Genomic DNA, 23,926 nt, shown 5'->3' on the forward strand with positions numbered 1-23,926 from the left:
TTATCGAACCTATTTTAAAATTTGAATTTTAAAATTCCAACTGAAATAATCTTATAAAATATATAAAATTTTAAAATATTTTAAATAAAATTAGCCAAATACTCCCTTAAATTAACATGTGTGGGCCCTTCAATCATTCAATGAATGGGTCCTTCCGCTGAATAGCCTGCTCTACTTGAAGCCCACACCAGAAAAAGTTGTACCGTACAAAGGTACAAACACCAATATTAATGGTTATCTCGTAAAATTTAATATAATTATAGATATTCTCTTATTTTTTTTTAAAAATTATAAATAATTCTTTGATATTTAATGAAATTATATAATTCTTGATTGGAGGTATAGAATTGTCAACTTTGTGCTTATTATATATTTTTTAAAATTAAAAATAAAAAATTATAAAAATATCGAATGGGGTGGATGAAATTTTTTTAAAAATTTATAAAAAATTCTATAAAAAAATTAAAAAATTTTAAAAAAATAAATAAGATTATAGTTCTTAACTTACAATGGCATTTTGGTAAATTTATCAGAAAAATAAAATAAAAATCTAACCGATTGAGCTTTCTTAGATGACTATTAAAATTATTTTTCAGACAATAAGAAAATATTTATAATTATGTCAAATATTAAAAAAAAGATTGTTGTAATTTACCTATTTTAATTCGATTCATTTTTCTCGAATCCTCTAAAATACACTTTTAATTATTAGTCCACTGCCTACATGCTACACATGATTTTTTATGCATTAAAATGTTGCCATAAATGACACAAATTTATTAAGTTTAAGAAATGAGGTATGTATTTATTGACATTAAAATTTGAAATAAAATTATCAATTAAAAACTCAAAATATATTGGTTAATATTTAATTCTAAAATAAAGTCCATAATTAATTTGAATTTTATATAGACAATGAATCCGCAAGTCCGTATTAAATTTAGGCCCAAAGGGATCAATCAAAGATTCTTTCTTTTAATTTGGATTGGCTAAAAGGATTTTCAATAATGTTTAAGCACGACATGTTAAGAGACTGGTCAACATCAAAGTCTGTTGGTGTTTAAGTTTAATACAAGTGAGCTCAAACTACCTAAATTTTTTGCATACCTATAAAAAGGGGCCTTCACCACACACAATAGACGCACACAACAAATCCGCAATAAAATAAGTTTGAAAGCCTGATGCCACAACGAAGCACCGCAACTGCGAAGGTTCCACTTTTTCATTGGTATTAAATCTTCAAGTCTTGATATCATATCTCAATCTGACATGTAATTTGCTCCACAAAGTCAGAGGAGATTATGCATCTGATTCAGGATCAAGTGGGAGCCCTTGTATCTACATTTGACGAAGAACCAGAGGGCAGTCCTCGCTGCAAAGATTCTAACTCATCTTTATTTTAATTTATAAAAATTTTTCTGTCCATATTTTCTAGTTTCGTAATTTATTTTGGTAAATTTAAAATTTATGTGAACAATATCAATCGTCCACCTACATGATGTATTGCGCATTGAGTGTAGCATCTACTGACCTAACATACATATCTCAATCTTCATTAGCTATAACAATTTTGCTTCTGCTGACGCTGATGTGATTGAGTTTTTCATATCTACAGATTTCAGAAATATTCTATTGAGGTCTCGCGACTAAGAGATCATAAATTCAAGTTGCCATGCGCATGAATTGTATCTTGCTTTAATTATTCCAAGAAACCAAGTTATTCCAACCAAAAAAAAAAAAGGCCCACTAAGAAAAAAGACTAATGAGAGTTAGAGGGTGTTTGGCTAACTTATAAAATTAAAAAAAGTGTTTAACTATTTTTTTTTAAAAGAGCTTATAAGATTTTAAAATAAAATATTTTGGATCTTATAAGCTTTTTAAGAAAAAGTTATTTTTTCGAACTTTTTTTATAAAATCTTATAATTTATATAAAATTAATATGCCAAAAGACTAAAATATCCCATTCATACACACTTACACACTCTCCTCACTCACTCTCTCTCTCTCTCACACACACACAGACACACACTTTGTGGGTTTTGTTTTGCTGTTTAATTTATTTAATATTTGAAAAAGACAAAATACTTTATTACTATAATAATAAAAATATTGTAGTTAAATAAAAATAAGATTGGTGTTGATATTATATTTACTAAAAAATATAAATTCAAGACATTATAAATCATACGACTAGAAATAATCATTGCATTAACAAAAAAAATTAATTAATATTTATATTAATATTCGACTAGCATTATTGCATCCATATATTTTATTTTTATTCAAAAGTTTAGGTAATAATTCATCATTTTTTTTGTTATTGTAAAAAATTATCTATAAAATTTTTATTTGAAAATTAAACTAATGTGTATTATTTATAAAAGCATTTAAAAAATATTTAAAATAAAATATGTAAAGAAATAACAACTTATTTGATTCTAATGGTATTAAATTTATTTTAGTCATTTTATCAATTAAAAATCTTATTATGCCAAACACTCTAACATCTTATAAGCATTAATATCTTTTTTTATCCAAAAATTTCAGGAACTTATTTTTAAAATATCTTATAAGATGTTTTAAAAAAACTTAGCCGAACAGCCTCTTAGGCCCATTTATGAACTGGACTTAAGTAGGCCGAGATCAATTATCTTAATGGACTAAGAGATTTGGGTTTTAGTATTCATTGAGCCCAGCCCAAAACAACTCTAATAATAGTATCTTTTACTAGCCCACACGTTTGTTTATATTTTCATTTTCAGATTTGAGTTTTAAATTCTTGAAAGAATAATTATAGTGAAAATGTATTTATTTATATATTTTTATTAAAAATATATTGATTTAATACCACAATCCAATATAAAACACAATATCATTAATTAATCTGAATATAGTCTCATTCCCACACAAAAATTTATACAAAATTAAAAACACGTATTTTCTACTGAAAATTAAAAATATAAACATGAACAAATTGTATTTAATATTTTTTTGAATGAATAATTTAATAGTTTTTAACATATTATATCTTCATTTTAACTATTTGATTGAATTAGAATTCCCGAACTGATCAAATTAAGAAAATAAATATTTGATGCAAATGGTTTTTCTTAAAATTTATTTAAAATATTTATAGACTCATACATTTTATAATATATTTTTAGAATTTATATATTCTATATCTTATTTTTAAATCAGTTTAAGAATCAGTTTTATAAAAATCAGTTTTTCACCTATCTTTATAAACATCAGTTTTTTCTTTTAATCTTATACGTTCATTCTTTAGAATATTTACAGAGTACTTTTCAACATAGTATAAGATCTCAAACACCTTATGAAATATTTTTAATCAAAATTTTTCAAACTTGATTGATGATGTCGCCTAAAAATATTAGATCCAACCCACAAACAGAAACATGTTAATCCAATTGGCCCATCAGTAGGGGAAGAGAGACCCACATGCTTACCTCCTACTTTACTGAACTGGCAAACCAATAAAATAAGCCTAATTCAGCCGGACTCGTCATCACACAGCTGGATGGACACGTCATATAGCTTGTCAACACATTAAGACACATCATCATAAAATATTCCCTAGTTCCGAATAAATCGATGGCAAATGAGTTGAGAATTCACAAGTAACCAATTCTCGAATTTTTAGACAGACATGACAAGACTTAGTCCACCTAACGTATCTCAATCAAATTAAGTCCAAATCACAAATAGTTTTTTCCTGAATAATAGCCAACTCAAAGTGTTTTCAAATGGCATAGGACTCTCAACAACAATCCTCGTATCCCACTCTGTACATGTCTATAAATAGAGGTCTTGTACAGTCATTTAGTAACATCATTCCTATTTTTGAACTCTCACTTATGCTCTCCATTTTCTCTCGATTTTTAGGCTGCTTTAAGCATATATTTTGCACTCCATATGAATATATACACTTTATCATCTTTTCTTACCATTTTTCTCACTTTTCTTCGAGTTTCTTTTTTATTTTTTTCACAAATCGTTACTGACTTAAGCACAGGAGTGGTAATCTTTATTTTGCAGGGTTAGTTCCTATTGAATTTTAGAATTTTCCTTGAAAATCCTTCGATCTTGTAGTGTGGTAAAAAATTTGGTACGCATAATTGGTCCTACTATTCCTCCTGCAGATCCATCTTCAGGTGCTACCAAAGCTCCTGATCTGACCTTAGCAGTCGTCAATGCTCTAGCTCCAGCTCTCAACCAAATAGTTGGACCTGCTGCTATGAACCCGCTCTTCTGTGAGAAGTTTCTTCAATTCATTATAGAGACTATCAACTCAACCATTTATGGTTCTCAAGCTAGCAGAACAGGACTTTCTTTCGAGTTGGAAAGAGGCAAAAACACTAGGAAGCTAAGGCGTAGACGAGCAGATTCCTGTTAAGTTCCAGCAGGACCGATCCTCACTTGCTGATTTTGAGGGCAAGGAAGTAGCTACCTTATAGCCCCCTGAAGTATGGCAATCACTAAAGAAAGGGATGCAGAAGCTTCACCAGCAAGTGACAAAAGAGACCATTCCTGTTGAGTGTGGCATTCCTTTTAGTGAGCACATCACTAATTTTTTAACACCCTCGCACTTACCTGCTTACGAAGGTACCTCGGATCCAATTGAACGTATTCGTAAGTTAAAAAATGCAGCTTTGCTACACAGGTATACTGATGGCATCAAATGTTGTGTTTTTCTTACTACGCTAACAAATTATGCCCAACAATATTTCGGCCAGTTTCAAGCTGGAGATCTTTTGCAGAATTCAACTCCATCTCCCAACACTAATTCATTAGCAGCAAAAAGTACCGAAATCTGCTATTAATCTTTTAGGATTGAGGAGAAGGAAACTTTAAGAGCTTCCGTCCAACGCTTCAAACACAGCCATTCTGGAGGTCCCAACAGCTTACTAGGAGGTGCTCGTGAGTGCATTTATCTAAGGACTTCATTTAGGCACTCTCTTCGAATCTGTGGCTAAGAAATCGGCCACCGATATTTTGGATGTACTAGCTTGAGCAGAAAATATATGAACATAAAGGACGTCTGGTTGGTGAAAAAGAACAATCGTGATAAGGGAAAGGAAAATGAGCTACCCTCTGCGTGCAGAAGCATAGGAGAGCTACGAAGGCGTCCCAACCCCTTTAATTCAATGAATGAACACTATACTAGCCCCGCTAAGATGCTCACAACGACTGACCGACTTCCTACCTTGTAGTGGCGTAAAGGCTCGCAGGAGGGCCCCAACCCCAAAAATCTAAATATTTTTACAAGTATCACAGGGAGTACAGGCATGACATCAATCGGTGTCGTTGGTTGAGTAAGAGATAGAAAGACTCATACAACCACGGTTATCTAAAGGACTATTAGGTGTCAACAAAAGGAAGAACACTCTCATTATTGCAGCTCTCGCAGGAGAGGGCAGCAGGCAGATGACCCTTCTAACAGGGAGAGCCGAAAGAAAGAAGTCCCGGCTGAGGAGAACAACCCAGAAAACATTCCCGTTAAAGGTGTACCCTATATGGTTGTAGGAAGACCCACTGATGGGGTTTCAGGACGAACTAGATGCGCCCATGCACGGGCTGCTAGAGCCATTATGGAAATCGATCTCATGGCCCAGTAGGGATGATCTACTTTGGTCCTACTGACACATAGGGAACATTTACCTCATAATGATGCACTTGTTATTTATGCTATTGTAGCAATTATCTGTCCAATGCATTTTTGTGGACTCAGACAGCTCTGCAGATGTCTTTTTTTACAAGGTATGCTAGTTGGAGTTGGCGATGTCCTATTGGAGCAGGTGGACTACTCACTATATGGCTTTGCGGGTAAGGTAATGCAACCCCTAGAACAGGTCTCGCTTTCTCTTTCCTTGGGGACAAAGCTTACCCGAAGGACCAAGATGATTCACTTTTTGGTCGTAGACATGCATCAACGTGATCTAAGGGCTACCTACTCTAAACACTTTCCATATAACTGTCCCACCTATCACATAGAGCTAAAATTCCCCGTTGGAACTAAAGGAGGAGAAGTCATAGGCAATCAAATACACAGCTTGAAATTGCTATGTTGAGGCAACAAAAGGAGGTGGAGGGAATATGGATGTAGATCCTCCTAACAGGAAAAATAGCTGGAGACCTACATAGCATGAAGATCATGGAGGTGTGATTCCCGCTCGTGTACAACCAGTTGAGGAATTGCTAAACATTCAACTGATACCTGGAGAATCAGATAAGATTACCAAGATCGGCTCCCAGCTAAGTCCTATACTAGCAGGACAATCCTTTCTGCTGGAAAATGCTATGTGTTTGCATGATAAGCCAGTTTGTGGGCATCAACCCTAGCGTAGTGGTGTACAGCTTGAACTTGGATCCAACCTTCCCCCCGATAAAGCAAAAGAAGAGACATTTCAGTCCTTAAAAGGACAAGGTCATATAGGAATAAACTTACCCTAGAAGATGGAAAAATAACAAGAATTAGTGGAGAAAAGCACGATCTAGAGTAGGATACCTACAAGAAAATGGTGGGCAAGTAAAAAAATATTGCCCTAAAAACGGAATACGGGGAAGAAACAAAAAATCAAAAACTTAAATTGGTGAGAGATTAGAGTGAAAGTACTGGAAATGACAATGCTCTAAATATATCTCTTTGCTCTAACAATCCTGTCGACCAGGGACTCGATGCCCAACTGACTGCCGCCAATTGTGGGGCGTGTGATTTTCCAAGGCGGCAGGACTCCTCTCATCCCTTATCTCTCTTAATTATTACTAATTATGATTTCTTTAAGAGATGAAATTTTAATTCAGAAAGTATTTTTAGTAGGGAAGATAGTAAGTCGAAACGGTCAGCTCACCTAGCTGGATTAGCTCCGTTGGGAACTAAAGCTCCTACTCCACCAGTCCAACTCTACAAAACCGCAGAGTGGGGGGAAGGGTGTGCGGAGTGATGATGCCTCCCAAATATTTTGGACCCAGCCCACAAACAGAAACAGGTCAGTCCAATTGGCCCATCAGCAAGGGAGAGAGACCCATAGGCTTACCTCTTAGTTTACTGAACTGATAGGTCTAAGAAATAAACCTAATTCAACCGGACCCGTCATCATACAGCCGGATGGACATGTCATATAGTTTGCCAACATATTAGGGCACATCATCATAAAATATCCCCGAGTGGTTTTGTATAAATTGATGGCAAATGAGCTGGGAAACCATGAGTGACCAATTCCTCGATTTTTAGGCAAACAGGGGAAGACCCAGTCCACCTAATCTATTTCAGTCAAATTAAGTTCAAATTACAAACGATCTTTTTTAATGATAGCCATCTCAAAGGGTTTTCAAATGGCATAGGAGTACTCTACACAGCAACCTCTATATCATGCTCTGTACACGCCTAAAAATAGAGGCTCTGTGTAGTTATTTGGTAACATCATTCCTCATTCTCAAACTCTTATTTATTTTCTCCCTTTTCTCTCAGTTATTAGGCTATTTTAAGCCTATATATTGTACTCCATATGAATATATACACTTTATCATCATTTCTTACCATTATTTTCCCTTTTTTTCAAGTTTTATTTTTATTTTTTCACAAACCATTACTGACTTAAGCATCAGAGTGCTAATCTTTTTTTTGTAGGGTTAGTCCCCATTGATTTTTAGGATTTTCTTTCAAGATCCTTCAACCTAGTGGTTGGTCAAAAATCTGGTATGCATAATTGATTATTATCCGGATCGAATATGAATAATTTTTAAATGAGTTGGACATTAATTTAGCTCAATTAACTTAAATTTTTTAAATATATTTTTTTGAATTAATTACACTTAAACCTCCCCTAAACACGCAAAATTATAATTTTTCTTAAAGAAATTTCAAAATTGCACTCACACTCCATAAAAAATTTTCTATTTACACCTGATTCCCTTTCTTTAGAATTTGGACGGAAAATGCTTACATTAGCCACATATATATACATATTATATATATATATATATATTTAGTTTTACCTTCATTCAATATTCTTCTGTAATATTTTTATATTTGTAAAGATGTTAATTTATAATATATATATATAGTCAAAATTGTGTAATTATAATAAATATTACTTCAAAAAATTACAACAATTATATAAAAAGTAGTCATAGAAAAACTACTCTTGTTTTGTTTTTAACTTTTTACTTCTTATATATGAGGTGAGGTTAATATTTATTGCATCTATTTTTTGAAAATGTCTTGTTCAAATAGTTCATCTGGTAATTCAAGAAATAGATGCGCAATAATGTTGATCATCTCATCCTCATATATAAGAAATAAAAAAGGTACAAAAAAAATATTGCCTAGTTTTTTATTCATGGATACTTTTCTTTCACGGCTAAAATTTGGATAAAATTTTTCTACATTTATATCCTTTAATTTTATATATATTACATTTACCCCCTTATAAGTATAAACAAATTACTAGGAGAGTGTTGAATAAGGGATAAATTGGAAGTTTATGCAACTCTTTTGTTGACATTAATATTTTCTGCCCAAACTCTAATGAAGAGAGGGGGGAGGGGGGAGGGGGGAGAGGGGTGCTAATTATAAATAGAAAATTTTTAGAGGGTATATAAGTCTAATTCTAAAACTTTTTTAGGGAAAAGTGTAATTATATATTTTAGAGGGAGTCTAAGTATAATTATATTTTTATATATAAATTTTCCACTAATTAAATTGAGTTCTAATTGCATATATATCAAACCCCATAAAAAGATTTGAGTATGTTTAGAATTTATTTATCATATTTAATGAATCACACCCGAACGAATTTACTCCAAATTTTCACTTGACAAAAAGCCATTCTGTATTTTAAAATTAAATTGGGCTATTAAATTTAAATATTTCTATTATAAAAGTATCCCGGTATTTACAATTTATACATTCTGAAATTAGATTTAAATGCATAAATATTTTATATTCTTTGAGAAATTATAAATACACTTTATAGTGTTCAGAAATAAAAATTTACACAAATATCTTCTGAGAAATATTACACTAATGTGACTCAGGAGTGTATCTATAATTTATACTATATAAAAAAAAGGTCATCTATACTCATAAACGATGGTTGATATATCGCTGCACTAATTTTTTGTAAAGCAAAAAATATCTTTAAACTGATAAGATAATTGATTTATTCAAATTTTTAAATTTTGTATTAAATGATAATTTATTTTTTTTTCTTTTTTTCTTTAATGTATTAATTTGTATGTTTTATTCTTATATAATATATTTTAAAGTGTAAAAGATTATTTATTATATGAACGCAGAAAAGACGTGTCACAATGGCTAGTTTAACAAAAACTAAAGAGTTTTTGTGTATTTTGAGTAACCTCATAGGGAGTAAATGTAAACTTGTTAATGTTAGTAGAAGCTTATAAGTCTTGAGGAGTTTCTAACTTATTATTAAAAGTTTAACAATTATTTTAAATTTTAATTATATTACTTACAAAATTATTCTTACTAACATTTAACAAGTTTCATAATTTTTATTAAATTCAAATATTTCTTAGAATAAATTATAACATTTTATACACTCTGATTATGAATTTACAAGATTATTTTAGCTAAACAGTCCGTTACTTAATTTCCAGCTTAATTATCATTAATCTGCTTAAACCATTCTGTAATCGAAGTATTAAAGAGAGCATCAGATTGCAAATTTTTCTTTTATTTTCTTCACTTTTTCATATTATTTTTTTGGTTTGGTGAATAATAATAAAGAAAGAAGAATAAAACAGGACTCTTGTGTGTGTGTATATATGCGGAAGGAAAACCGATTGCAATTCTCTAAGCGGCTCTGTGTTTTTCTTTCCTTCTTTGCCGGAAAACTGCAATTGATCCCCGATTGAGCAAGTACTTCGTGGGTTTCCGGCGAGGTAATACGAATTGCTTAATTTTCGTTAATTATCGACTGTTATTGAGAATTCTTGGTGGGTTTTGAGTTTTGCGTCAGATCTGTTGATGCTGGGCTGCAGAATTGGGAACCGCTTTTCGAGGTATTTGTTCTTTCGGTGATTTGGTGTTGAATTTGGGTTGAGTTTGGTGAGAATTGGATTGGAATTCAAGTGGGGTTTCTTATGTAGTCGATGCATGAAAATGGAAGGGAGTGTAAGATCAGGAGGGGTGTTGAAGAAGAAGAGTTCGTCCGGGTGTTTGATTATCAAGAACAAAGGTGGGATTAAGAATTCAGGAGAAGGGTTGGGGGGTTTTAGTGATAATAGTAAGGAAAAGAAGAGGGCGAGAGTAGTTGCAAGTAGTTCGAGTTCGAGCGATGAGGATGAGTCCTTGGAGTTTATGAGAAGAAAAGTGCATGAGAAGAGATTGAAAAATGGCTCAATGGGGTACAAGGGAGATGAGCTTGAGAACAGGGAGTGTGATAGGGACAATGTTGGGGCTGAGATTAGTGGTGAGAGGAAGAGGAGTAGGTTGGATTTGTTTGAGTTTGACGAATATGATGAATTTGATGGGAAAAAGTTGAGGAATGAGTATTTGGAGGATAGGCCTAAGGGGCGTAGTGGCAGTGGCAATATGAAGGAATTTGGTGTTGGTTCGTCAAATAGGGACTCGATGGTGCATAAACGGAAGGGAACTTCATATTTTGATGGTTCCAATTGTGGGAGGAGTAAGGGGTTAGAGCACCGTGGTGTGAGGAATAAGGGATTTGAGTTGGATGAGGATGAAGCACACATGCCGATTTCATTGTTAAGGTTGAAGTATCAGGAGACGGCTAATGAGCCAATCAGGTTGCAAGGGAAGAATGGAGTGCTGAAGGTTATGGTAAACAAGAAGAAGAAAATGGATTTTCCATCTCAGCCTAAGAATTATGATCAGAGGGACTCTAAAGAAAGAAAGGCTTCCAGGACCGATGATGGTGTCAAGAAGGAAATGTTGGCACAGTCACCAATTTATCCGGTTTCAAAGTCACCTGAAACACGAAGTTTGTTAGCCAACAAGGAAAAAAATGTTGAGAAGGAGAAAAGGGAGAGTAAACTGGAAAAGGTAAAACCGATTTTGAATAAAGGCAGCAAGGGCAGAGATTCACAAATTGATGGAACTGATAGAGTGTTCAAGTTGGCAACGCCAGGTCCACATGCTTGTGGCTCAAGGAAAGGGATAACAATGGAGGAAGAAAAATCTCTGCCTCCTGAAAATATTACTCCTGTTAAAGGCAAGGAAGGAAAAGAAGCAAAAGCTAAGCGTGGTGGGACTACTGAAAAGCAAATGTTGCGTGAGCAGATAAGAGGAATGTTAGTTGATGCAGGGTGGACTATAGATTATAGACCAAGACGAAACAGAGACTACTTAGATGCTGTTTACATTAACCCTAGTGGAACAGCCTACTGGTCAATTATTAAGGCTTATGATGCATTTAAAAAACAGTTAGAGGAAGACAATGCTAAAACTAAAGCAGATGTTGGCTCTCCCTCATTTGCTCCTCTGTCTGAAGATCTGATAAATAAACTTACGAGACAGACTAAAAAGAAAATTGAAGAAGAAATGAGAAGGAAGAGAAAAGAAGATGGCATTGCTAAGACTGCAAAGGGGCTTACTGTAAGAGAGGTTGTAGATACCTCAGATAGTGATCAAAATGATGAGCGGCTCAGTTCTTATATGAAGCAGAATCATAAATCGAGGAGAGGAAAAATGTCTAAAGTGGATCATGATAGTGATGATGATTTAAGTGATAAGTCTCCCAAAAGGAAGCCTGTGAAAGTAAGAGTTTCAAAACCTTCTACTGTCTCCAAGTCTAGTGTCGTACAGGGAAGAACAAGTAAAGTAATTGGGAGATGCACCCTTTTGGTCCGTGGTTCTGAGAAAGGGGAAAATTCAGACTCTGATGGATATGTTCCATATAGTGGAAAAAGAACGGTGCTGGCCTGGCTGATTGACTCTGGGGCAGCACAGTTAAGCGAAAAAGTGCAGTATATGAACCGCAGGAGAACTCGGGTAATGTTAGAAGGGTGGATCACTAGAGATGGGATCCATTGTGGTTGCTGCAGTAAAATCCTTACTGTTTCAAAGTTTGAGCTGCATGCTGGCAGTAAGTTGCGTCAGCCATTCCAAAATATATTTTTGGAGTCAGGTCCATCCCTTCTGCAGTGCCAAATTGATGCCTGGAATAATCAAGAGGAATTGATGCGCCAAGATTTCCATACTGTTGATGTTGATGGCGATGATCCAGATGATGATACTTGTGGTATTTGTGGTGATGGAGGTGATTTAATCTGTTGTGATAGTTGTCCCTCGACTTTCCATCAAATCTGTTTAGATATACAGGTACTGATTAGATGGACCTGGGCACAACTACTGTGTATTTGTTTGTGTTTATTTCATTATTTGCATGGATTTCACATGGATTATTTTCCCTTCTTAATCTACAAAATTATATTTGTCAATCCTCGTGGTTCTGACATGTGTAGTTACTAATATAATTATTTCATTTTTACTTTGCAAGCATGTTGTACTCGTAGTAGTATCTTTTTCGGGGGCGTGTGAGCATTTAAACCCAGTAAATTTTTCAATTGATACTGTTACTTTTCTTAGGGAGAAGTTCTTTTTATACTTTATCATTCCTAGGTATTATGGCATGGGACCCATGCTCAGTTAATCGGGTTTTTCCCATTAATTGTATGTTACATTTGTTTTCTTGGTAGTAGAGGTTCTTATCTCCTTTCTCTCATTGCAGGTTCTTCCTTCAGGCGATTGGCACTGTCCAAATTGTACATGCAAATTTTGTGGATATGCCCAGGCAAATGCTGCTGAAGAAAATGATAATGCTGATGGTGATGAACTTAACAGATGCAGCTTCTGTGAGAAAAAATGTAATTGTTTTTGTTGTTGGAGTTCTATGTGCAGCTTCATGTCTCCTTTTCTCTCTCTGACATACTCTCTCACTAAACACATAAATATTTTGTTTTTAATTAATTATGCTGGAAATTTTTTATAGACCACGCATCATGCAGTGATGGAGTTCATGCTCTGCCTATGAGTTCAGGTGGTGCATCTTTCTGCGGGCTGAAGTGCCGAGAGGTATTATGTTTCCTTCTCGGGATGAATAGCTAGAATCATGACAAAGTTTATTATGTTGATGTTACTGCATCATTCTCAAAACCTTGCCTAAATAAGCAAATAAGAAACAGTTAAATGTGGAAGATACAGTGTTTTGTCTGTTGGTATCATGCAAGTGAAAAGATACTGGTGTATGCAAAGATAAATTTCTGTTAACCATTCTTAGGATGGGATAATGGTGTTTGCAGTTATCCACAGTTTTCTTTCCCTTACTTCATATAGCCTAGATTATTGGATTTGGTCTCCTATGTTGTTATTGAGGATTTGGGAGAAGAGAATTCTCGTTGTTTCTTTTCCATTATATCTGAATGATTCTTCTATATGTGGTTTTTGAATTAGTGATTCATCTCCCATCGAGCTTTGGTGCCTAAAATTTTCAGTTGAATATATCTCTTTCTCTAATTGATCAGAGTTTTATGCACCCAAGCTTTTGTTGCTTTCTTATTTTTGTTTCCACTTAAATGGCTGCTAGCTAGGGGCTGTTTTTACCTCTTAAAACCTTTGTGAGAAAGTGTCATCCTGATCTATATATAGCCTCTGATCTCTCTGCCTAGCCTAAACAATTGACTACAGGTTGTTAGTACTAATAAATTTGAAAGGGTCTTTTGCGTCAACTTCTCTATTTATTTATTTATTCTTTTAATTGCAAAATACAAGATGATATTCATTGACCAATGCTCAAGATCTTCAATTGTAAGTAAACTCTACTTGTGCCTGCATCCTGGTGCACTTCACTGTATATTGTGGGATATAGTGTTGATTTTGCAATTTCTATGTTGATATACCCTATTGAATCAATGGCTCAGTTTAGCATAATTTTTCTTGTACTTGTTTTTGGTTCTACAGCTGCATGATCATTTTCAGAAGATTCTCGGAGTCAAACACGAACTGGAAACAGGACTTTCGTGGTCTCTTATTCAGAGAACAGATGTGTCTGATGAGTCACAACGTAGTTTTTCTCAAAGGGTGGAGTGTAACTCTAAGCTCGCTGTTGCATTGTCCGTTATGGATGAATGTTTTTTGCCTATCATTGATAGGAGAAGTGGGATAAATATTATACATAATGTTGCCTATAACTGTGGGTAAGCTGTTCTTGACCATGCTAATGCATCCATTATGCGACTTTCTTCACCCTCCTCCACTATTACACCCTGATCTTAGTTTATATTACTTGGCTTAGCAGATTGCGTTCTTGTAGTGTGTATACAAATCTTGTATGTATCATGATCCTTGGGGAGTCCATAAATTTCTTTGTATTTGCTAGTTGTGGATGGTCTTGTTAGATTCAGTGCCCAAAACAGGGTTGATCTCCTCGTAATCTTCTTCTGAATTTTAGTTTACTTTTGCTTACTTCTCATCGAATTAACTATAACTTAAACTGAGGTTATCAAAAGAACTGCTTTGCTTAGAGTTACCATTTGCAAGCCTAATAGCAGGTCTTATGATGTTTCTGTTTGTAATTGGTTTGTTATGGTAGTACTCTATATTTAAAGTCCCATTTGATCATATTTCACTTGCCTTATAAATACCGAGAGTAGTGTCGCCGCACCCCTCTCTTTTCCTTCAGATGACTTCTAGTTCTTTTTACCATGCAGTAAATAAATCTTGCTTCTTTTACCCCCTATGATGCACACCCCTTATGAAGCAGGGACACAAACACGAATGTCCTAAAAGCTTTTAGGAGTCGGTATAGCTGGGACATGCTTTGGGTGTGACACATACAAAAACATAAAATATACACTATGTGCTCAGTAAAGGTAAAAGTACATTGAGAAAGACTTTCATCTTGGTTATGGTGTCTGGTATATGATAATTTGATTTGTAACAATGATATTGTTGGAAGTGAAAAGGTATAACCTTCAAAAGCTAGAGTTCAAAGGGGGAGACAGAGAAACGAACTTAGGTTGAATAATACTAGTTTTTCAAGTTAATTTCCTATTCTTTGAACAAAATTTATTAGCCTGATTATTGGTATTTATCTTCAAAAGAAACCACTCCGCATGTCTAAAATGTCTAGTACACACCAACAGCTGAGTCAGTGTCATGTCTGTTCCAGGCAGTGTCAGAGCCATACTAGGTGATTTTTCAGAGTGTGGGTGGTGCATACATCTGCCCCCTATCCTGAATATCATTTTCCACTCTCGTTTCCTCTCTCTCTCTCTCTAGCAACGGTGCACACAGACAAAATATTCAATTTCACCGTCCATAGAAACAGATTTACTGATGATTATTTTTCTTTCATCATGCAGATCAAATTTCAACCGGCTGAATTTTCGTGGATTTTATACAGCAATTCTGGAGAGGTCTGATGAAATAATATCTGCAGCGGCTATCAGGTATAGAATGACTTCACATAGGTTGGTCTGCGTCTTGTAGTAATAATCGAAGCACATCCTATGTCTGGTAATCTTAATAGCTCTGTAGACGGATGATCTGGTTCTCTGCAAAGCAAGTCTGTTGATGTTTATTGTTTGATTTTACTCCTAATCTTTTGATAATGAGTTTGATCCAACCCACCAATAAAAGGCGTTACTTCCTCTTTTTTCTTTTTTTTTTTTTTTTTTGAAAGGGCGTTACTTCCATTATCAGCAATTGATTTGAAGCATAGTGTGTTTTTCTCTTTGAGAGTGAGGATTCTTAACCAAGAGCCAAAAAATGTGGTTGGGTGGGGGTTCAATGACCCAAAACTTCTATTTTTCTAGGAATTTGATCCTACCCTCTTACCCCAAATTGGGTGTTGAGTTAGATTGAGAAATATGTTCACATATGGCAGCTTTCATTCTATTGTTTTCATACTGTCAAATCCGACACACCTTGTGTACAATGTACCAATTTCCGTGCAACTTTAGCTCCAAGTAGTGGCTGTGAAATTAATTTCTTTGATAAAAGAACAGTAACAGAGAAACACAATCCTTTAGTTATCTCTTCGCTCAAAAGATGCAGACTTTTGTTTAACACCATCAAGTTTAGGGCCTTTTCATTTGTTCGGACTATTCATTCTTAATTGCATCTTATCAGTATATGGAATCCATTTTTAGCTTACATGTTACCTCTTTTTCTTTGGATAGTCCGACTAGTATTGTTTTGTTATATTTTGGGATAAATAACATTTTTCTATCCGAACTCTGCCCGTTTTATACTTTGCCATTGAAACTTTTTTTTGTATCAACTCCATCTCAACTTTATGAAATTTGCCCTTTGGCATATATGACCGCCTTTTTGTTAATTTTTTCTACCAAAAAACATCACATGTTTTGTATACGTTAAAAATATCACGTTACATAACCTTTAAATATCATATGCGCATTGCATGTGATGTTTTTTCGACAAAGAATTTGGTTGAAAAATAGTTACAAATGGCAAACTATAAAATTTTGTAAAGTTGAGATAAAGTTAACACAAAAAAAAAGTTTAGATGTCAAAGTGTAAAAATGGTCATAGTTCGGATGGCAAAATGTAATTGACCCTATATTTTGTTTCCTTTTCAGGCTTCATGGAACCCGTCTTGCTGAGATGCCATTTATTGGGACTCGTGAGATGTATAGGCGGCAAGGAATGTGCCGGCGTCTTTTGTCGGCAATCGAAACTGTAAGAATATTGGATTTGCCATTATATTCTAAACTTGATAAGTATGCATAACTTTTTCTTAAGCTGTGAAGTCTTGTCTGCTGAGTCCTGAATTCTTACTCCTGGGCTAGTGATTTAATATCTACTATTGTGATTCCAGGAACTTTGTTCTCTCAAGGTTGAACAATTGATTATTCCTGCCATATCAGAGCACATGAACACGTGGACTACAGTTTTTGGGTTTGATGAACTTGAGGATGTACATAAGAAAGAAATAAAGTCCATGAACATGTTGGTGTTTCCGGGGACAGATATGCTACAGAAGCAGTTAGTGAAGCCGGAAAATTCTGATGGTAAACCACATTGCCACGTGATATTTGTTAATTGAACTATTATACCCTGTCAAATAATCTGTTTTTCTTTTCTATTTCATCTAAACTATGCTATCTTTGCCTCTGACTATACCTTTATCAATTTCAGGCGACAAGATTTCTGATTCAACTAAGAATCAGCCTCAATCGCCAATTTCAATAAAAAACTCGCACTCTGATTCATCTTCAGAGCAGAACAGACAGGCAAATAACGACTCTGGATGCTGCGACGAGTTCAAGACTAACGATGAAGTTGGTGTTCTGTGTTCTGGTTCTCCAGCTCTTGCCACTCCTTCAAATGATAATACAACAGCTAGTCCTTCAGATACAACTGGTGAAGCTGATGCTCTTCTTGCCAGCCAGAGAGCTGTGGTCAAGCCTGAGGTGGAAAATGAGCGAAAAGAATCCTCTGCTAACTTGAAGTGCTTTCCTACACCTGCTGAAAGCAATAACGGTACCACCGACGTGGAACGTCAATTGCTAGATCCTCCTGCAAAGGATAAGGCTGACTCTGCAGAGGCTACCATAGGCAAAACATGCAAAACTGGAGCTCCTTGCCAGGAATCTGCAAATATTCAGGTCAATGCAGATTGCTCTGTGAATGTTTCTGAAGATAGTAACCCTGGCAACACAGCGAACAACGGTTCTGTTGAATCTCAGCCTGGTTTTGTTTGTGAAACATCTGAGAGTTCTATGGATAAATTCAATGGAGAACCCGACGTCACATCTTGTCAGACAACAGTTTCCAGTGAACATCTTAACCTGGGCCCAAGTGCACTTGTCATGAACAGTAAACTTCATTTATCCATGGAGCCTTCCCCTGATTCTGCTGCCACCCATGATGCTAGGGTGGATGGTGCCGATGATAATAGCAGATGTGATGGCAGAGCCTTGTGCCATACCCTCAAAGTTAGTGCTGCCCAGCTGACTCCTGGTCCTTCATCCGAAGTTTCTGCTAATGATTCTTCTCAAACAACCAACGAGAAACAAACTCTCGCCCTGATATCTGCTTCTTGTGATTTCCAAGAAAGTAGCATGACATGCAACACTCGTAACACTGAAACTGATAAACCTGATGGAGAACTCGAACCATCTCGTGGGTTTGTCCAAAAAGTTGCTTCTCCTATTTCCTCTTGTGATGCTTTGGCTGAGAATACGGCAACCACTGAGAACCATCAGAATCAAGTGACTGCTGATAGAAACGGAAATGCAGCAGCTTAGTGAAACTCAGTGACTGGGCTCATTCGGTTCAAATTTGACATTCCTATTCCAACATAATCTTCCATTCCCACAAGCGCTGCCAAAATTTGATCTCAAATAAGATGAAAGTTTGAAAGAAGAGGAGCTTCAACGGCAGCCTTATGGCTCAGGAAACAATTTCTTGCGGATTCTGCTGCCCTTTATGGTATATATGAGTAGCATTGGACTTGATACAATGTACATATGTAGATCATATTTTAGGGGACCTCGTTTTTGTTACAGCGTATGGGACGATGATAGATGTGAGTCTGCTGTATTTGAAGCAGGTGATTTTGGAATATGTTTATAATCCTGCTTTATCTTCTTTCTCTTTCATCTGTTATTATAGACTATAAGTAGCTGTTCCTGGGGGTTTACTGATTATAATTATTATTTCGAAATTGACAAATTCTTTCCTTTGAGTTTATAATTAGTAATGTTATGATATTTGACGCGATGCAGTTTTTTTTTTTTTCTTTTTTGGTAAACTACAACAATTTTTATGAAGTTTGTTTTAATTACAAATATCTCTGGTTGTTTGGAAAATTATAAATGAGCCCTCTTGAAATTTAAAAATACCTTAATAATTACTCTTTTGTAATAGTTTATTGTGTAGAGTGTCTGTTAGAATTTGTAATTTTTTAAACAATAAAACATATTTATAATCAGGCGAACTTCATAGAAGCTTAGTGTAATTTACCCTAGTGTTTTCTATTTTACAGAGTTGAACTGTTTTGTATCAAGAAGGTATTTAGATAAAGCTGTTTTTTCTATTTTACAGAGTTGAACTGTTTTGTATCAAGAAGGTATTTAGATAAAGCTGTTCAGAGCCATCATATACGTTTCGTATATTTATGAGATGTTTATGAAATTTATAAGACTTCGGATCATATTTTAAAAAATAATACTAAAAAATGTCTTATTATATAAGAAATATTATTTGAAAATTCTTAGATTAATTATAAATTTATAATATATATTATTGAATATTTTCTATATTTAAATTATGTTAATAAATACTTATTATTTATATACTTTAGCATACAGGTCGAAAATATAATATAAAATAATATATGATATATGCTATCCTATAATGCACAGATACGAACACGATACGATATGGACACAATGACATGGATATAAAATTTTCAGACGATAAAACACTAACACGAGTATATAATATATATTTTTAATTTCTCATAAAATTAAAGTATGCAATATCAACAATATCAAGATAAAATATAAAATAGGCAATTCCTAAATCTATATTTTTAACCAAATGTGGCTTAAAAAATATACATAATCAGTTTATTTTAAAAAAATATGCAATAAAAATATTTAATATTCAAATTAATTAAACCATTTTGACCATCTCCCAAATTTTTCGTAATTTGTTCTCAAAATTTTTAGTTGAGATGAGTGAGTTAATTCTTTTTTTTATTAGTCAAAATTCTTTTTTTTTTTAAAAAAAATAGCTCAAAACTTTTTGAAATTATAAAAAAAGTTAAAACATGCCGAAAATGTGTTTTTTGTTTTTTAATTTTCGGACAAGCAATCCGCGTGTCTGGCACGTATCCAAGGAGTGTCAGTGTCCGACACTGCATTGAGTAGTTTTTTGGAGTGTTCGTATATTATAGATGCTATCACCTAATATTTTATATTTATAGTAATATTAATAAAGATCTTAATATTTTGTCAAGAAAAAGAAGTCCATTCGCTACATGTTAAGAACATGTAATACCATGTTGTGGTAAGAGAAGAATTCCTAAGAATGTGTATATTTGGATTTCTGGCTTGAAGCTCATGGTGGGAAGAACGGCCCAATTGGTGACCGAGACGACAATATTAGGACAATGAGTCGGCCCATAAGGAAGTTGTTGGAGAGGGATAGCGCGATTTTTATCATAAATTGAACGTTTGTTCTTGAGTACAAAAGTTTTCACGCGTAGCAGGATCACTCCACGAAGCGAAGCGCCTCCAATCGCCGCCGTTACTCTAATGGACCCCTTCAATCCTTCAAGCTCATTCTTTCCGGCGTGGTCGCGTCGTTGTACCTCGCCAATTAATCTCTTGAGACCGCCTCCGGTGGACTGCGCGAACACTCTTGCCTTCGGTAACAACGGAGCTCCATTGATAACAACAGATCAGGGTTAACTTAGATTTATGTTCATATTTTTTGTTATTATGTTTTGTCCTTGATAGTTTCGAGTATTGCAGGGGCAAGAGTTGGAGAGGCGAAGATAATTACGGGAAAGACTAATGTATATGTGAAGATTAATCTGGATGGTCAGGCTGTCTCTGAAACGAATACCGGGATTCCTTTACTGGATCAGATGATAGATGTAAGTTTTTGTTTATATGAATATATTGTTTTTCCTGTCGTACAGCGGATGATTATTAGATCATAGAATATGCTGAAGTGGTTTCTCTTTGCTGATCCTTGTTGTCAGTTCAGTTGTAATATATAGCAATGGGCTAAAATCATGAATAAGTTGAATTTCAGCTCTTCCCGACTCTTAACTCATAACAGTTGTTTTCTTCCTCCTTTTTTGTTCATCCAAATCTGCTTGAGTGCTAAATGTGGGCTTTTTCTTGTATTTGTTTCAGCAACTTGCTTCACATGGGTTATTCGATGTGCATGTAAAGGCCCATCGGGATATTATTTCTGATGATTATCACAGAACTGAAGGCGTTGCCAATGCAATAGGGACTGTAAGTCTCGAAGGAACTTTTGATATTCTGTTAAATGTATAACCATTTGAAATATTTTTAATCTACCTTCTTTTTTCTATTGCTTCTTGTGTTGTTTTTCTGACATGTAAAATCCTTCTCCACTTGTTGGTTTTGATATCAGAGAGCTAGATTTATTACTATTGCCCTTTTAGCCGTGGACTTGGATTTTAATCATTTGGTGGAATTTGGAACTGGAAATCCTATTTGAATCTTCAATTAGAAGGCTTCATATCCACTCTCCCATACCATTACAACATGAGATAATTTAAGATTGATTTAATATCCATTCTAGGTTAAGTTCAGATAGGCTTTCCAAGGTCTAATGTCGAAATTGTGTTAGGTTGACTCCTAGAAACCCATAAAGCTTCTGTTTTTCATTGGCGCATAGTCATTCTGTGTTTACCTGCAAGTTTGTGGAGCGTTTGTGCTGAAATCACTGCATGACACTGATTGTTTGTGCAGGCTATGTTGCAAGCACTTGATGATAGGAAAGGAATAAGCCTCTACGGAGACTTCTCAGCTCCTCATGCTGAAGCACTCGTACAGGTTTCATTGGTATGTTGTTGCCCACATACTTGCATCTTTCGAAAAGCATCAATACACCGGATTATTTGTCTATCAGCAAGGGCAAAATATAACCTTCTATCTTTGACAGCACATTTTATTATCTCTGAGAAATCGATAAAAGACTGACAAAGAATGAAAGTGTGTTAATTAAAAGTATGTGTATGATGTAGTCTTTCTCTTCATGTTGTCCCTAAATTCTATGGCCAATTCTTGTTGTGTTATTTTGCTGAATGCTCTTCATGAGGAATAGGTATTAGAATCTAGAATCAGCAGTTCTAGATAGATCTGCCAGTTGGAGACAGAGAACTCTGGTGTAAGGATGACTTAACAAAATATTAGTTAGTTGTTTTGCTTAATGTCAGAGCACTTAATGTATTTCCAATCACAGTACAGGGTATATCATTCTGACTGGGGAAAAGGTATAATCTTCCATAACTATTGTGATTGTGCCTTGGAGTAATTTCAGTCTTTCTGTTATATGCTATAGCTTTCTAATGAATGAAAGTCTCAATCAGTTTTCACATGCACAGAAAGGAAGAACACTCATGTCCAATCCCGTGATTAGTTGGAATGACATTCTGTTCTGGTCTCTAACAAATTTATGTTGTTTCCATTTCATGAGAAATATCGGATTTGCCATAATTTCTTTTTGAAATTTCTACTGAAGGGTTTGTCTGGAAAGCCACATTTGAGTTATGGTTTGAACATACCAACAGAGAGAGTGGAAAATTATGACACACAGGTAAGCTTGTGCTCTTATTTGAACATACCAACAGAGAGAGTGGAAAATTATCACTGCTGTTGCTCAATTTGATCATGTTTTTGATACTGTACAATCCCCTGTTGGTTTGCATGAATCCAGTGTGGCCGCTATAATATAACTCTAGTCTTCTAGACTGAAATCCACTTGGGTATGTTGACTCTGCTCGTACTGTCGTACATTTGTTACTTTCAGCTGGTGGAGCACTTCTTTCAGTCGCTAGTCAATACCTCTGGGATGACATTGCACATACAACAGGTAAAAGTTTGCTCTCAGTTTTGTTATATACTGTTAAGATATAATAGAAGGGTAAATTCATTTTAATCCATGTTTTTGAAATTACTGGATTTTGAATGAAATAGCTTGCTGGGAGAAATTCTCGCCACATTATCGAGGCAACCTTCAAGGCTTTTGGAAGGGCTCTTAGGCAAGCAACAGAACGTGATCCTCGCCATGGTGGTGGTTGCCCAAGGTTTGTATTTGGTAGTGCCATATATATACTCATGTTAATTACGATGAAATCAACTTATTGTTTTGTATATTTTGCAGGTCAATGCATTAAGGTTTCCTTTGTCTCTTTCTCATCTTGTGCTGCTTTTCTCGTGTATTAAGTATTGTTTGTTGTGACATAAGCCAGACCAATCATCATATTAAGTACGATGTATGTTTAGATATTGGACATCGAGTGACTAGTGGTGAGAGAAGTAACACCCTTTCCTCGTATCTGTGAATTATGGACATTGTCATTTTACAGTTATAAGGTGTCAAAACTGATCCAGAGTTCGAGTTCATAACGTTCTCTCTTTGGCCTTAGAGAACGTTTTGAGTATGTTGTATTATGGGTGAGTTTGACCCCGTCTTAGAACAACGGATTGTAGAAGAAATTGATATCATAAAATTGTGTGGGGAAAAGGCTGCAAAATTTTAAGGTTTTTGTATTCAGGTTTTCATGCCTTTGAAATCACCATTGATCTAAAGTGATTATAGATTTAAGTAGTCAAACACCCTTTGAAACTCCTACTTATTGTATGGCTTAATCACGTTCTTCCTTAGCAAAGTTTACTTTCTTAACATCATCGTAGATCATGAGCTCAGCTTCTATGCTGCGCAACCAAGTCATTTGAAAGTTGAAACTAGCGTTGTTTGGTGGAGCTTATAAGCTTTTCAAAGCCGTCATTTCTTGATTATTAGATGTTTGAAAGCTATAAGTTTAAAAAATTTGATAAGCAAATTTTACATTATTTAGAGATCTTGTTAACTCTTCTTTAAAAAAAATCAACATCATCTATCTTTTTTTGAAATTTCTTATATGGTCCATAAGATTAATATTTTGTAAGACAATATCTTAACTATTTTGTTTGTATTCTCATTTCTATCCTTCACATAATTCTTTTTTTTTTTTAGGATTTTAAAGAATTTTATTTGCTATTTATTTTCCCTTCATCCGGAGAAAGAAAATGCATAATTTCTTTAAGAAATAAATTATTTTAGTTAAACAAAAATAGAAAAAATAAAATTTTTTGATATTATATTTGTCGAAAAAAATATACATTTAACATTTGTAAATTA

General features: G+C 34.5%; 2 protein-coding genes across 2 annotated transcripts; both read left to right on the forward strand.

Moving 5' to 3' along the window:
• LOC105156993 lies at nucleotides 9,775-18,706 on the forward strand. Its single transcript, XM_011073277.2, has 8 exons — nucleotides 9,775-12,328; nucleotides 12,738-12,873; nucleotides 12,999-13,081; nucleotides 13,967-14,202; nucleotides 15,370-15,456; nucleotides 16,609-16,708; nucleotides 16,848-17,040; nucleotides 17,168-18,706. Exons 1-8 carry the CDS (start codon nucleotides 10,142-10,144, stop codon nucleotides 18,277-18,279), a joined length of 4,134 nt encoding a protein of 1,377 aa, XP_011071579.1. The 5' UTR covers nucleotides 9,775-10,141; the 3' UTR covers nucleotides 18,280-18,706.
• On the forward strand, nucleotides 20,190-23,299 carry LOC105156994 (imidazoleglycerol-phosphate dehydratase). The gene is made up of 8 exons (XM_011073278.2): nucleotides 20,190-20,410; nucleotides 20,515-20,639; nucleotides 20,905-21,009; nucleotides 21,493-21,585; nucleotides 22,265-22,339; nucleotides 22,553-22,615; nucleotides 22,720-22,829; nucleotides 22,907-23,299. The coding sequence occupies exons 1-8, from the start codon at nucleotides 20,296-20,298 to the stop codon at nucleotides 22,917-22,919; spliced, it is 699 nt and encodes a 232-aa protein (XP_011071580.1). The 5' UTR covers nucleotides 20,190-20,295; the 3' UTR covers nucleotides 22,920-23,299.

Source organism: Sesamum indicum, linkage group LG3, assembly GCF_000512975.1.
Source record: "Sesamum indicum cultivar Zhongzhi No. 13 linkage group LG3, S_indicum_v1.0, whole genome shotgun sequence".
Taxonomy (NCBI): Eukaryota; Viridiplantae; Streptophyta; class Magnoliopsida; order Lamiales; family Pedaliaceae; genus Sesamum; species Sesamum indicum.